Source organism: Bubalus kerabau, chromosome 5 (genome assembly GCF_029407905.1).
Source record: "Bubalus kerabau isolate K-KA32 ecotype Philippines breed swamp buffalo chromosome 5, PCC_UOA_SB_1v2, whole genome shotgun sequence".
NCBI classification, from domain to species: Eukaryota; Metazoa; Chordata; class Mammalia; order Artiodactyla; family Bovidae; genus Bubalus; species Bubalus kerabau.
The window spans coordinates 96,093,810-96,108,265 of NC_073628.1; the positions used below are offsets into that span (position 1 = coordinate 96,093,810).

The 14,456-nt window shown below is 41.4% G+C and overlaps 1 protein-coding gene across 5 annotated transcripts in view; it reads right to left on the reverse strand.

Annotated features, from left to right (window-relative positions):
• VPS13D (vacuolar protein sorting 13 homolog D) overlaps positions 1-14,456 on the reverse strand; it is a 274,396-nt gene that overhangs the window by 162,344 nt on the left and 97,596 nt on the right. For 3 of the 5 annotated variants that reach the window (XM_055582270.1, XM_055582274.1, XM_055582273.1), the window contains 7 exons: positions 13,202-13,276; positions 9,678-9,783; positions 8,452-8,604; positions 6,232-6,367; positions 5,159-5,206; positions 2,828-2,978; positions 2,530-2,740 (listed from right to left, as the gene is read on the reverse strand). In XM_055582270.1, coding sequence (XP_055438245.1) covers positions 2,530-2,740; positions 2,828-2,978; positions 5,159-5,206; positions 6,232-6,367; positions 8,452-8,604; positions 9,678-9,783; positions 13,202-13,276 — 880 coding nt within the window. The remainder of the gene's footprint in view (positions 1-2,529; positions 2,741-2,827; positions 2,979-5,158; positions 5,207-6,231; positions 6,368-8,451; positions 8,605-9,677; positions 9,784-13,201; positions 13,277-14,456) is intronic. The other 2 variants (XM_055582272.1, XM_055582271.1) reach the window with 2 other exon arrangements.

A 14,456-nucleotide genomic window follows, 5' to 3' on the forward strand; every position in this document is an offset into this window, starting at 1 on the left:
TTCACGGCTAAAGTATAAGCATATAATTGATTTCTATAGGTTGATCTGGAATTCTGAAGTCTTGATAAAATTATTAAGTCTCATGCTTTTTAAAGGGCTTCCCTGATGGCTCAGATGGTAAAGAATCTGCCTGTAATGCAAAAGACCTGGATTAAAGACCTGGGTTCAATCCCTGGATGCGGAAGATCCCATAAAGAAGGGAACGGCAACCCATTCCAGTATTCTTGCCTAGAGAATCCAATGGACAGAGGAGCCTGGCCAGCTATATAGTCCATAGGGTCACAAAGAGTCGGACATGACTAAGCAGTTAACACACACATGCTTTAAAAAAAAGAAAAAATTTATCAATTTTGAATGTTAAGCTTATTATATTACTGGGATAAACTTCACTCCCTGGATTCTATTGGGGAGTATCCTGTTAAGAATTTTTGCATCTCTTCATGGTGGAATACTAGTTTGTAGTTTTCTTTTTTTCTTTCTTTAATAATAACTATATCACTTTTGGTATCAGGAATACTGGCCTCTTAAAATGAGTCAAAACTATTCCCTCCTCCCCTTCTTTCTGAAAGAGTCTGCAAAGAGCTTATATGATTTCTTCCCTAAATGTCTGTAGAATTCACTAGTGAAGTTTTATGGTCCTAAATGTTCTTTGTGTGAAGCCTCTCTATTACAAATTAAATTTCTTTAATAGATACTGGGTTATTTGAGTTTCCTATTTCTTCTTTGTATTAGTTTTGGCAATCTGTATCTTTCAAGAAATTTATCCTTCCAGTGTGGAATTTATTTACATAAAATTGTTTATAACAAATCTTTTAATATCTGTAGGGTCTAGAGCAGTTCTCCTTTTTCTCTACTCCTTATAAGGGCAATTTGTGTTTTCTTGCCTCACAACATGATTGGTCTTATTAGAGGTTTATCAAGCTTGTGAATCTTCAAAAAGCCAATTTTGACACTGTTGATTTTTCCTATTGTTTATTTTCTACTTTGTTGATTTTCATACTTCTTTTCTTTTCCTATTTCTCTGTGTTTAGTTTGCTCTTCTGCATTAAGGAAGAAGTTTAGAGCAGTGATTTTACGTCTTCCTGACTTCCTAATGTGAGCATTAAAAGCTCCACACTTCCCTTTAGGACTGCCTTTGCTGCATCCCCCATATTTTAATATGTCTGGTTTTCATTAGTATTTATTTAAAAATATTATTTTCTTTGTGATGTCTTTTGAACCCACAGGTTATTTAGAAATGTATTGCTTAATTTGCAAATATTTGGGGTTTTGTAAGCACCTTATTGTCACTGGCATCTAACTTAATAACTATCATAATAATGAAATACATTGTGAGGGGTTTCAATTCTTTAATACTTGTTAATCTTTGTTTTATGGCACAGGAGATGGTCACTTCTGATGAATGTCCTCAGATACTTGAAATAAAAATGCAATTGGAATTGATGGTTAAAGTGTTTCATAAATGCCAATTGTGACAAGCTGCCTAACAGTGCTGTTCAAAACCATTTATATCTTTATTGTTTTTTGTTTTATAAATCACCAAAAGAGAAGTAGTCTGTTAACAACTGGCAAATCTGGATAAAGGGTATACTGGCATTCTCTATATTCTTCTTGTTTTCCTTTATCATCTTCTTAAACTAAGTAAATGCCTGTCTTTGCTATAAAGGAAACTAAAGCTGACCATCTCCCATTTAAACAAGTTTAAAGTCTAAGTTTGGAAAGATCTCACAATAGCAATCCAGTATTTTTTCTAACATTGAATCTAGTACCATATTACTTGTACTCTTCAGAAGAGGAAATGAGGAGTCTACTTGATAATTTTGTCAAAGTCCCCAAGAAAAGTCAGTATTAGGTGCACCTTTACCCACATTCCTTTGGAATCTGTCATTTGAAAAATTCCCACCTCTAGGATTTTGCTCCCCAATGTAGGGATGAGAACTTGTCATTGTTTTTTCTTCCCTCTCCAGATATCTTCTCTTTTTAAAGTAAATAAATAAATAAATACATACACACACACACACACACACACACATATATATATATATACATACACTTACTATATATCTATTATCTACATCAGGTCTTAGTTGAGGCACTCAGGCTTAGTCGCTCTGTGGCATGTGGGATCTTACTTCCTGGACCAGGGATCAAACCTGCATCCCCTGCATTGCAAGGTGGACTCAACCACTGGACCAGCTCAGGGTACAAGGAGGCAGTGTCAGAACTCACTGGACCACAAGGGAAGTCCCTTTACATGTCTTCTCTTTAAGCTGATGCAGACAGACCACTTTCTAATCACATATGTGTGAGTACTGGGTTTGTGGTTGTTTCTCCCATGAATATTAGGTGGTAAGTAACAGCCACTCTCCTGCCCAGGGTTAACTCTTGAATTCTTATGAACTTTAACACTTAAGGAGTAAGAACTTTAGGGTTTTCAATAAGCACAACTGAATCACTAAGAGTCCTCAGAGAAAGCATAAAGGGAAAAAAAATGGCAAAATCTACATGGCACTGCCGCGCCATGCTTACCTGAAGAACCGGCTTTTCTCCGTGTCCATGGAGTGGCATTCTCGTTTGCTGCTACTAACTTCGGCAGTCTTCACTACATTGGTCCAGTGAATAGGAGCTTTACAGAAAAACACACCCAGTCCTTTGGGCCGGGCCTGCAGTCGCCAAGAAGTAAGGTGTAAAGGCACAGCAAAAGAGTCTCCTGGCATGATGGCGGGAAGGACCACGGGCTCTGCCACAGAAACACATGTTAGCACTCAGGCATGTCTCCCACCCCGAAGTCCAGCTCAGGGTACCAGGAGGCAGTGTCAGAACTCACTGTCTGGAGCTGACGGGCTGTCCAGTCTCAGTTCCATCGGCGTCTCAAGTCTGTTCTTCACAATGAGGGCTGATCGGACCGTGATCACCTTCCGAGCACTGCCTTCCATTGTTACCGCAAAGACGACCCGGACAGGTGGGAGTGAAGAGAACTATGGAAAAGAGAGAAATTATAAATAAGTGTGGCTTTTAAAAATCACGCAAAGTATAACAACACCGGTCAGAAGGCCTACATAAAGCGTCTTACTATGACTATGTATCTTCAGTGAAATGAGTCATTAAGCTCTAAAACCACTCTGCTTTAATAGGAGTGAGTATCCTTTAATACCCACTATTATAACAGCCAATTCTGAAGAGCTGTTTGTACTGGCATGCCTTTCATAGGAAGAATAACTTTTTTTCCTAAATGTGATGAAATTTACTCAATATACCCATACATTGTTTGTTGACATGCCTATAAAAAGCCAACATTTGGATTTCAAAGAACTTTAAAAAAAAAAACTTCTTCACGATGAAAACTGTCTAAGTTCTGCTCAATAATTACTCTTTTTTTAACAGGACACCAAGGTTCATAAAACTCAAGATACTAGCTGTTCACTCACTCAGTCGTGTCTGACTCTTTGCGACCCTATGGACTGCAGCATGCCAGGCCTCCCTGTCCTTCACTAAAACCCGGGATTTGCATCATTGAGTCAATGATGCCATCCAAGATACTAGAGGAAACTGATTTATTTCTGGTCTTATAGGTGCAGCCACAGTTTCCTATTTGTGTTCATGTGTCCATGCACACATTTAACACACACTTTGTGCTGCTACCATGTGCCAAGAATTTACGGCTTTCTGTTTGTTTTTTTTTTAATATAAAATTTCACGTTAGGTAAAATAGAAGGTTTTTAAAAACTAGTACTCTGAGTACTCAGAATATATTGATACTGCTTTTTTTTTAATTGGAGAAACAAATGACATGACATCTAAGCTTTCCATACCTCTAGTTTTTCATTAAAACAAACAACCTAATAAACAACCAACCTAATAAACAACAAAGGAAAAGATCCATGTTTTAAACCAAAACTTCCAGGTAGTTCCAATGCAAAGGAAGAGTACAGATAAACATAACCTCATGTTTACTGCAGCACTATTTACAATAGCCAGGACATGGAAGCAACCTAGATGTTAGTTGACAGAGGGATAGATAAAGAAGCTGGAGTACATATATATATAATGCAATACTACTCAGCCATAAAAAGGATTGCATTTGAGTCAGTTTTAGTGAGGTGGATGAACCTAGAGTCTGTTATACAGAGTAAGGTAAGTCAGAAAGAGAAAAACAAATATTGTATATTAACACATATTATGGAATCTAGAACCTAATATGATGAACCTATTTGCAGGGCAGGAATAGAGACTCAGAGATAGAGAACAGACTTAACGACACAGCAAGGGCAGGAGAGGGTGGGACAAATTGAGAGAGTAGCACTGAAACTTGTACATTACCATGTATAAAATACACAGCTAATGGGAAGGAGCTATGTAACACAGGGAGTTCAACCTGGTGTCTGTGATGACCTAGAGGGGTGGGATGGGATGAGGGTTGGGAAGGAGGTTCAAGAGGGAGGAGACATACATATACCTATGGCTGATTCATGTTGAGACATGGCAGAAACCAACACAATATTGTAAAGCAATTATCCTCCAATTAAAAATAAATAAATTTTTTAAATTAAAAAAGAAAAAATTTTTAAGGTGGAGTACAGCTTCCTAGAGTGTTATCAGAAGGACACAATCATCATGAGAGCCTCCGCTGACCCAGCCCAGCAAAGTCCCCGGAGAACGAGGGCCCAGTAACACCTGTCTTAAATCTCAATCTTCTTGTCTCTATGCTTATCTGAAATTTCACATTTTAAAACTTACTATCCTCAGGGAGAAGAAATTATAAGCAAAAACCACAAAACAGCCTTGTAATGTCATCCTGTGGTGATGTTTCAAAAATCAAATGGGGGAGGGAATCTTACTATTTTTCATTCTGAGTTACTTTCATGTTGACCTTTGGGGGAAAACCCGTAAAATACATATAGCTGTACAAAGGTTAATTTATATTTAATTTAGAAAAAGAGACCTTGGACCAAAACATTTGCCCTTTTTTTTTTCTCCTTCCCTATAATATTCAGTCTCATATACCAAGTTAGGTGAAAACATTTCCTTGCAAGTTCTTTTAAAAGGAAGGAAATCATTAACAGAAAATGAAAAAGATAAATTCCAACCACAGAGTCCAGTGGTCATCAGGAGCTATGTGTGCATTCAGTAAACAGTGACACAGAAAAATCATACTCACATAAACTTGGGGATGGATAATATTTGTCCTGCTGCTCGGGCTGCCGATCTAAGAAAGATCCCCAAAGTCAAAGAATCAGTACAGAGCTAAGACACAGGCATTGTTAAATTCAACAACAACTTCAGTTGTTTGCAAGGGCGATGTTTATACTCTTAGGTAAAGTATGGTCTACTATGAAGAAAAAGCATCTTGGAAGATATGGGAAAAGCAATATTCATTTTACAATCACTCAATATATACAAAATTCTCCAGGATGCATCAAGACAATAGAAAGGTGTCTCTGGGGGGAATTAGTCCTTTTGTTCCTGGATGTGAACTTGGGCAGATAAAAAGTCATCTTGAAAGAAAGCTTCTTTTTCTAAGAAACTTGGGGCACGAGACAGACCGTGAAAACATCATGTCTTCCAAGAACATATTTTATGAAGCAAGAGAGCATGAGGAAAGCTCCCACATCTCCGCAAATCTGTGCTTTCCTAGTCACCACTGGCTACTCAACAAGGAACATCATTACCCCTCGAAGTGTGACTGTCTGGCAAGAGCACCCACGGCAGTTGTATCAGCTGGGATGCCAGCCCCCACCTGCACATTCTGGCCAGATAAAATGGAGTTGCACAGGTAGGTAATATGTGTTGATGCCAATTTTAGGTCCTGTTTTTCTACTAAAACTAACCACTGGCTGGCTTATCTATATGGTGATTATCAAAGCCTATGACTGACCCAAATATTCTTCCCAGCACTAGGAAAAATGAAGAACGAGAAAATTTCATTTACAATGGATAGCCAACAAGGACCCACTGTACAGCACAGGGAACTCTGCTCAGTGTTATATGACAGCCTTGACAGGAGGGGAATTTGGGGGAGAATGGACATGTATGCCTGAGTCATTCTGCTGTCACCTAAAACTATTACAACATTGTCAATCAGGCTATACTCCAATATAAAATAAAAAGTTAAAAAAAGAAAGAAAATTTCACTAGAGCAAGGCTACTACAGGCCTGTCTGACTGCCTGGCTTTGAGGGTGTGTGGCCAAGGCACAACTCTGCCACTGAACACCCTTGCCACAGCCACACACCGTAGAGGATGAGGAATTCTTATCTGGTGCAGCGTATCGGAAAAAGGTCCCGACTTTGTCCACAGACACTGGGCTCACTTGCTCCCAGCCATTCACTCTCACTTGCAGTTGATGGATCCGGAGGTCATGGGTGTGTCTGTCAGGAAGAACACGGAAAAAGACATTAAGCACAATCCTATCAAGGGAGGAGTAGAAGCAAAGCCTAAAATTGGATTTACTGCATAATGACATAAAAACCCAGCTGGCCAAACTTTTTGGTGATTACCTAATGCAAGGGAAATCAAGAGGATATTTTTAACTGTGTCTTATGCTTAAAACAAAACTGCAAGATGTACAGAGCTTGAGTAAGAGTGGCAGCTGCCCTCCCTCTGTACAAACCAGGTGAACTAGCTCGGGTCTGTATTCCACCCACCCCTACACCTCAACCTTCGTGAAATGATAACATCAGCTAAAAGTGGGACAGTGGGGTAGTGAAAATGCTGCGCTAGCAATGTAATCACATAACCACACTCTTGGAAATGCCTAAAACGACATTTTCTCCTTGGTTCTTTTGTGGAATCTCCAGCTTCTCTCAGAACCACACTCAGTCACTGGGCTCCAGTCCTAGAAACTTACAGACAGGGTAATGAGACACAGAGCCCGCAGGGTTTTAGGGCTAAAGTACTCTGCTGAAACTGCAGTAGAAGGCAGTGGGCAGAACAGGAGGAACGGGAGGAAATTGCACATTTAATTCTATTTTAGATTCTGCCTAATTCAAGCCAGAAGCCAGAAATGAGGAATTGGACTTGAGGCTGACAGGAAGGGAAGAGAGGAGGGAGGCAGGGAGTGGGGGACAGGATGCCAAAGGGGGAAACGCCAGAGAAGGCATTTTTCAATGAATTCAAGCAGAAAGGTGGGACTTGAAATGAGTTACAAAACATGGAAACGGAAATGACAAAAAAGCCAAACCGCTCCTACAACAGAGGCAGTGCTTATTAAGAAATACAGTGAATGGTTCTATAATTAGCTTCTCTAGGAACTCTGTGGAGCGGAAAAATGCTCACCACTCTTCCCTGGAAATTCTAACATGGTTTCCAGGTACATGTGCCCAGTGCAGTGATTTTTTTTATAAACTGTTTTTTTCCTAAAAATCACTGGAGGCACCCAAGTTCAGAACTCTTGCCACTAGGGAGTAATGTGCACAGGCGCAGAGCTATATGGAAGGAAGAAGTGTTTGATCAGCATGCCTGCATACAAAGAATCAACGCACCAAGAACACACGTGACCACAGAAGGCTGAAGCCAGTCTCTTAAGTTTTAGATGATGAGGCTCAAACGCTAAAATCTTAACTATTCAGTATCCACCAGACAGCCCTTCTACTTAAAAACGTTGGCAAGTAAAAGAACATTTTATTACACATTTTACACCCTCTCAGTTACCAGGCACAATGTTCTTTTGCATTTATTCCCAGCCTTCAGCTGGTGGTTTTGAGTGCATCAGCAAGTGGTCTCCTTAAGTGAGTTATTCTTAGAATGAGAGTATCTTATGCAGCTTTCCTGGGGGTCCACTGGTTAAGAATCCTTCCAATGCAGGGGACATGCATCTGACCCCCGGTCTTGGAACTAAGATCCCTCATGCTGTGGAGCAACTAAACCCATAAGCCTCAACTACTGAGCCCACACACTCAAGAGCCTGAGCCTCGCAACTAGAGAGTCCGTGCATCATAACGGAAGATCCCACATGACACAGTGAGGATCCCTCGACAGCTAAGGTTTGACACAGCCAAATAAATAAATATTAAGAAAAAAAAGAATGAGAGCATCTTATCAGCTTTGCTTCCTGAAACCATCTGCTTGCTGAAAGGGCACATGTGTAGCTTAAAACTCACTGTGTTTTGATAATGTTTTTCATAAGACCATGTCACCACTCCATCATGAAAACCAGCTAGGATGCAATGAACTGGAGAGCTATGATCTGTTTATGCTTCAATCAAAGTAGTTACATGGAACATACCGGTTACCACCTCACATGTCAAATAAAGGGATAACTGATGGAAGGAAACGTATTCCCAAATAGTCTTTGTATTTTTTTAAAAATGAAACACTGGTTTTCTAAATGCCTTTTAAAAATAAAACAGTAAAGTCATTAACAAAGGAAAGAGAAGAGGCAAAACACTAGGGACAATTATTTATATATATATTCCCCCCCTTTTTTGAGGCAAAAAAGAAAACCACGTTTTACCTGTGTCTTAGCTTTCCTCTTGATTCAAATTCAAAGGGAATCTCTTCACCCGTCAGGACTTCTCGCCACTCGCTAACGTTGTGAGCGTCATCAAGAAGCGTTCCGTTCCCTTCCGGAACCACCCCTGGACTCCCGCTGTGAGACAGTGCAGCCCTGGAACCAAAGCAGACAGTCTCAGCTGGTCCCTCTTTCGCTCCACCCCCTCTCACCCAGAACTCAGGGCTGGAAGCAGAAACCCTCTCAGGATGCAATTCGCAGCAATAAGGCCATATAACCTGGCTGCAAAAGAGGACCTTAAAGGTCAGTAACTTAAGTTAACTTCATGATCAATCACAACATATGAAACTTTACAAATAGCTGGAAAGCAATCACTGCAGAAGCACCTGCTGCCAGCAGTAGAGTCTGGTACCCAAGGGGTTATGTAAGCTAGTTGTGACTTTTAACTGTAGTATTAGAAAACCTGAATGAATTCCTTGGCCAACCCAATATTTAAGTGACTTTTTTTTTTTTAAGTGACTATAAAAACTGACTTTAAAAAAAAAGTTTCTTCTGGAGCACTACCATACTTGGTGGAGGCAAGAGAAACACGTTCTCAAATCAACTGATTCTGGTCCTCATTTCATATACTTCACTACTAAATTGGGAAGATCAGCCTGCATTTGGAGAGTTGAGCCAAGGTCTAAATCGGCAGAAAGTTGTTAGAGAGCCTTCTCACTGGGCTTAGGTGAACTCATTTGTTCTCCCAACTCCACCCAGTTCCACCTGGTCTCAAGTACGCTGCAGGTTTGGAAGATAATTTGGGGTGGAGGTGAGGGATATAAGAGGTATTTTCAAGCAGTTTTGGAAGAAAAATGGGCAAAACATTTGATTTCATAATAGTATACAGCTTTTCTTATAGGGGGAAGTAGAATGAAGACCAAGGAGAAAGGATGGAGTGACTTTTCTTTCATATCCTTAAACTACTCAACTTTTACTTTAAAAACAATGGATGCCCTGGCATCAAGATCACAGTTTGGATATTTCAGACTCAAAATCTACTTCTCTGACTACAGACTATACGTAGAACCAGAACCTCCATCATTAGCCTCAGCAAGACATCACGTTACTGATTCAAATGCAATGGATCCCAAGAGCCTCACAGAGGGCCTGGCTTGCTGTGCTGGGTTGGTACTCAGGAGCCTGTGGTGATAGAGATGGCACCGGGTGACAGACCCCGTGTTCCTTACCTGGTGGGCGTGGTGGTCAGGGTGGCAAACCACAGAGTGCAGCCTGTATGATTCCTCAGAGCAAAAGGGACAAACGGCTGCCGGCGCTTGGGGGCTTTCATCTCTGCTGTGAGCAAACAGAAGGCCGTTAGCGCACGCCCTGACCTGTGTGGCAGAGACCCTCCCCACACATGGAGGCAGCGCCCACCATGGCCTCTTGTGCAAAGAGGCTGATAGTGGAGAGAAAAAAGAACGAAGCTCCACAAGTGTGCTGACAGGCCAAGCAGGGCATCTCCATGTACTCTGCCGCCTGCTATGAGATGACTCAGTCCCCCACAACTGACTGTGATGGCTGACAACTCTCGCCTCACAATTCTCCCGTGATTCTTATGGGCCTTAACTCAGGAGAAGGCATTAGACCTAACACGGCTGGCATCAAGACAGACAGACATGAACCTCCACTGCTTCCAAGAAAGCCATTCTAAATGGATAACCTGAACTGCAGCAAGACAGAACACGTGTGCTTGTATCACTTTGTCCAAAACACTTGTACTTTCAGGAAGCTCTCTTTTGCATAACAGTTACCCTTGAGTCATACTAAGCACATTTATTAAAAAAATGAAAACATCCTTTCCTGTTCTCTTACATATGCAGTTGTGGGTTTTCCTCCCTGGAAGTTCAAAAAGATAGTATCCCAAAGCTATTTAAATGAAGTTTTTAGCTCATTTTTCTTGCACAGATATCTTCACCATCTGTATAAGGCAGGTTCTATGGAGATGCCAAGAGGAACACAAAATATGGTTTCCTTCACAAAGCAGCTTCTAATCGGGGAAACTGGAGAGAAACACTGATCCATATGAGACTGATCCATATGATCCAGTTCTAGGGGGAGCTGGACCTGACGATGAACACTGGAAACAGACTGAGGAAGGCTCTCCGGTGCCCCTGCAGCCTGCTGCACACTCCTGGGAGCACAGAGGCCCTGGCTCCCACCAGGGCCTGTGCTTCCTCTACTGGCCGCACAAAGAGAGAGAGAGGTGGGAGCAGGAACTACAAAGGCGGCAGCAGCCCAGGCTGGGAGCCTCCAGGCTGACGTGCTCAACAACACACACCCGGCCGACAAAAACGGGCGAGGCCCAGTCTTACTCTGTGTCTGGCTTTAAAGCACAAAGACAGCCCTCGGAAGACCAGGATCCAAGTGGTCTGCAGCTGTGGAGAAAATGACAGCTGGAGGTGCCTGCAGTTGCCAGCTGAGAAGACTACAGCAAAATTCAATTCATCTTCTAGGACCGTGTGTTTCCTGCCAGCAAAATCAAGAAGGCCAACCCCATCAAAGCCTGCCTCTCCCACCTCTCAGGTATGGCACAGGGGCAGTATGGTTAAGTCAGTGTCACATCTTCTAAAAAGTAACCACTGTTTCCTTTTCCCTTTGTAGCTTCTCAAGTTTTCAGAAGTTAGTGCTCTACACACGCCACAAGAAGCCATTTCAGGTTAAGACAAGTTCTGTTTTGGTAAGAACAATGGCTCAGGGGAGTCTAAGTAAGTGAGTAGGCTCCAGCGTGTTCCCACAACTTAGTGGTTAGCTTTTTAGAGACACCCCAAATACATCTAAATATAATCTCCACCTAGACTATGCTCATTTCTCCTCCCAATGGCCTCACTTAGTTCCCAAGTCTTGATTAAAAAAAAAAAAAAAATCAGTGTTCAACAAGTTGAAAATTAAGGAGTAGCTGTGAGGCTGCTGACAAGAGCAGAGGGGGAGTAAAAGATTTAAGAGCTGTCAGCAGGGTACACAGTACTCACTGTGGCACCTTGAAAGGAGCCTCCCTCTCCTTGAGCCAGAAAGCAGCTTTACTGAAGGAGATAAAGGGCCCAGGAGGAAAAGCAGCCAGATGTGCTTTCATATCCCACTGTGAGCCAGACGCTAAGTTTCCATTTGCAAATTAGATTTAAAAAGAACAGGTGGCAAGTAGCTTTGATCACACTGTAACATGGAATAAAGTGCTAGGAACCCATATAAAGGAATTCATGAGTATATGGCTGTGAAACTAAATAGCCTAGGTAGGCACACTAAGGTCCCCAAGCTGATTGTGCGGATTGCACATACCCGCAGAGACTTCAACAGCCTGCCTCACTGAGGATAAAAATACGTGGAGGGGCTCACAAGTCTAAACTCACAGGGGAAGGAGCGGACATCTTCCATACTAGAGTCCAGCTCAGCTATGTACCTGGCTTGGGCATAGCGCCAGAGGACAAAAGCCCCAAGCTCACCAAAGAGAACAGGATTCCCTGGTGGCCTCAGAAACCTCCTTTGGTGACCAGACCTAATTGGTTCATAAGCTGAAAGAACCCCAAGCTCCTCACATCCACGTTTAGCTTAAATAGCTCCAGCTGAGGAAATGTCTGCCCCGTGGACCCGATCCCCAGGGAAATGTGACCATTATACACAGTGCGGGTTCTTATGCTCTGTAAGCAGCTCAGCCTATCAGAAAGGACCTGGCTTGTAAATCATGAGAAATAAAGTCCCAGGCCTCTCATGTGAATGGAGGCAAATTACTTAGTCTCTCTGAGCTCTTGTCCCCATGGACTACACAGGAATAATGCTCTGCTTAGCCCAAAAGATGAAATAACAGATAAAGAAAAACTTAGAAGTATAAATTCATGAAACAATGAAGAATCAAGCCTGGGCTTTGGGAGCCCTCCTCACGAACATCAATCCTAGCAAAACCTTTCAGAAAAAAAAATAGTACTGCCCTCATTTATTAATATCCCTGTTCTAAACTCCTAGTAGAGGAAGCTCAGAAGGTATATTTTTACAAAATACACTATGACCCAGGATCTGGTGGTGGTAGCCAAGGACAAACATAAATCGTTCACATTAAACTTCACTCCTTCACACAAAAGAAGAACTGAACATTTTGGGATTCTAATTCCTTGAAGTTTATGATGTCTTCCTCTCATATTCACTTACCAGTCAAATTCTCAAGAACCCTTAAAGGATCAGAGATAGAAACAAAGAACATTCTTTTTTCTACCTCCTAAGAACCTCAATTCATTTCTAAGGAAATTAAGATTTGTGTCTAAGCAATCATTTACTGGAAATTTTTTTCTGAGCTCCATTCCTGATCATCATAGCTCCTACTCCACACCGCCCTTTGTATTACCATGAGAATAAACATTCACAGAGTAGTCTATAAACAAAGACTTGCTGCAGGGCTTGATGGAGGGTTTTCTTGATTTTCAGTATAGACATCACCTCTAACTGACACTGGATGTTTCTGCATCATACACTGTGGAGTTGATTTCATTTCCACTAAAGGTTAAAAAGCAGATGCAAGAGACAGAATAAGAATCAGCACATCACTTCCTTCTAATATAAGATGGCACTTTGTCCATTAGTTGGAAATGATCTTTCCTGTTATTAAAACAAAGTACTCATAACTGGGTATACACCCATTTGGCTCCCGTGTTCACAGAAAATAAGATGTACAAGGCAGTTCTTAAAACAGGAAAATAAAGCAAGCCCTCGCTTGGCTGTACTGTACCTCTAGCATAGATCTGGTGCTCTAGGTTAGTCAGACTGGCTGTACTCCTAGTTCTAAGGTAGACAAGGGGGAGGCCTGGTAGACAGGAGAGACAAAGTTAGAGGGTGAGAATCAATATAGCGTAAAAGAAGATTCGTCTCCGAAACATTAGCGCAAACAGTGTACATTACAAGCACAGCAAGCATCATGCATTTATTGGCTCATTCCTTTGGTGATCACTAGGCGCTCATGAGGTACTTGATGAGGTGAGCCAGACAGCTTTAATGCTGGCTTTTATGTGGAGCCTGTGTCAACAGAGCATGCTCCTTTTTTTCTCTGTTGGGGAAAGAAAATGTACTCACATTCACTGGAACAGAATGACCAGCCTTTTGAGGATTTTTAATTTAAAGCATGCTTGTTCTCACATGGCATAGAAAAGTTACCAAGAACAAGCAGTACAGATTTTAGTGGGAGCTGCTCCGCTCCAATTGGAAACGGCGGTAGCAGTAGAATGCTAGCCCCCCACGGGTCTCAAAAATTCAAGGGGAATAATCAGCCTGTGTTCCAAGGCTACAGTCTCAGCTGAGGAGTTACCTCATGGTCTTATTTACATTACATGTTAACCATAGACATTTCCAGAACATTTTTTTTTGACATTTCCATAAAAGGTCCCTGATTACAAAACTAATGAATTAAGATGCCATGCCATCCAGGTTTACCTACGGAATCTCAGCCCTTACTGAACAAAGCCAATGATAATATCAAAAAAGAGGCCGTTATTTTCTTTCCCAGCCAAAGAAACAGTAAGAAATCAGCGGCTCCCTTAGGCTGAACTTCATATTAAGAACCTCTAGTTCAAGGGCTTATTTTGAAGCTGGCCTGAATAAAATGCACAAATCTGGGGGGGATTATTACTAAATATTCCAGAGTAAGAGCTGAAGGTTTGTGATTGGTTCAACAAGATCCAAACCGACTGACCTTGGAAACAAATGCCCAACAATTACTTTAGCAGGCCTAGTAGAAGAATACAATCCCACTTGCTATTCTATCATCCAAGAAGTCTAAATAAGAAGAGAGTGTGGAAATTTAGGTATGTTCACTCATGCCTAATTAAAAAGATATATTAAAACTTTATAAGCCTAAGTAACCACAAAAATCCGTAAGTAAATAAAAATCTAGCTTTAATTTAGCACAGGCATTTACCATACATACGGTAGCTTATTAACTATAAAGAAAGAGGAGATGTTAAAATAAAAGGGGAAGGGAGAGGTGGGAG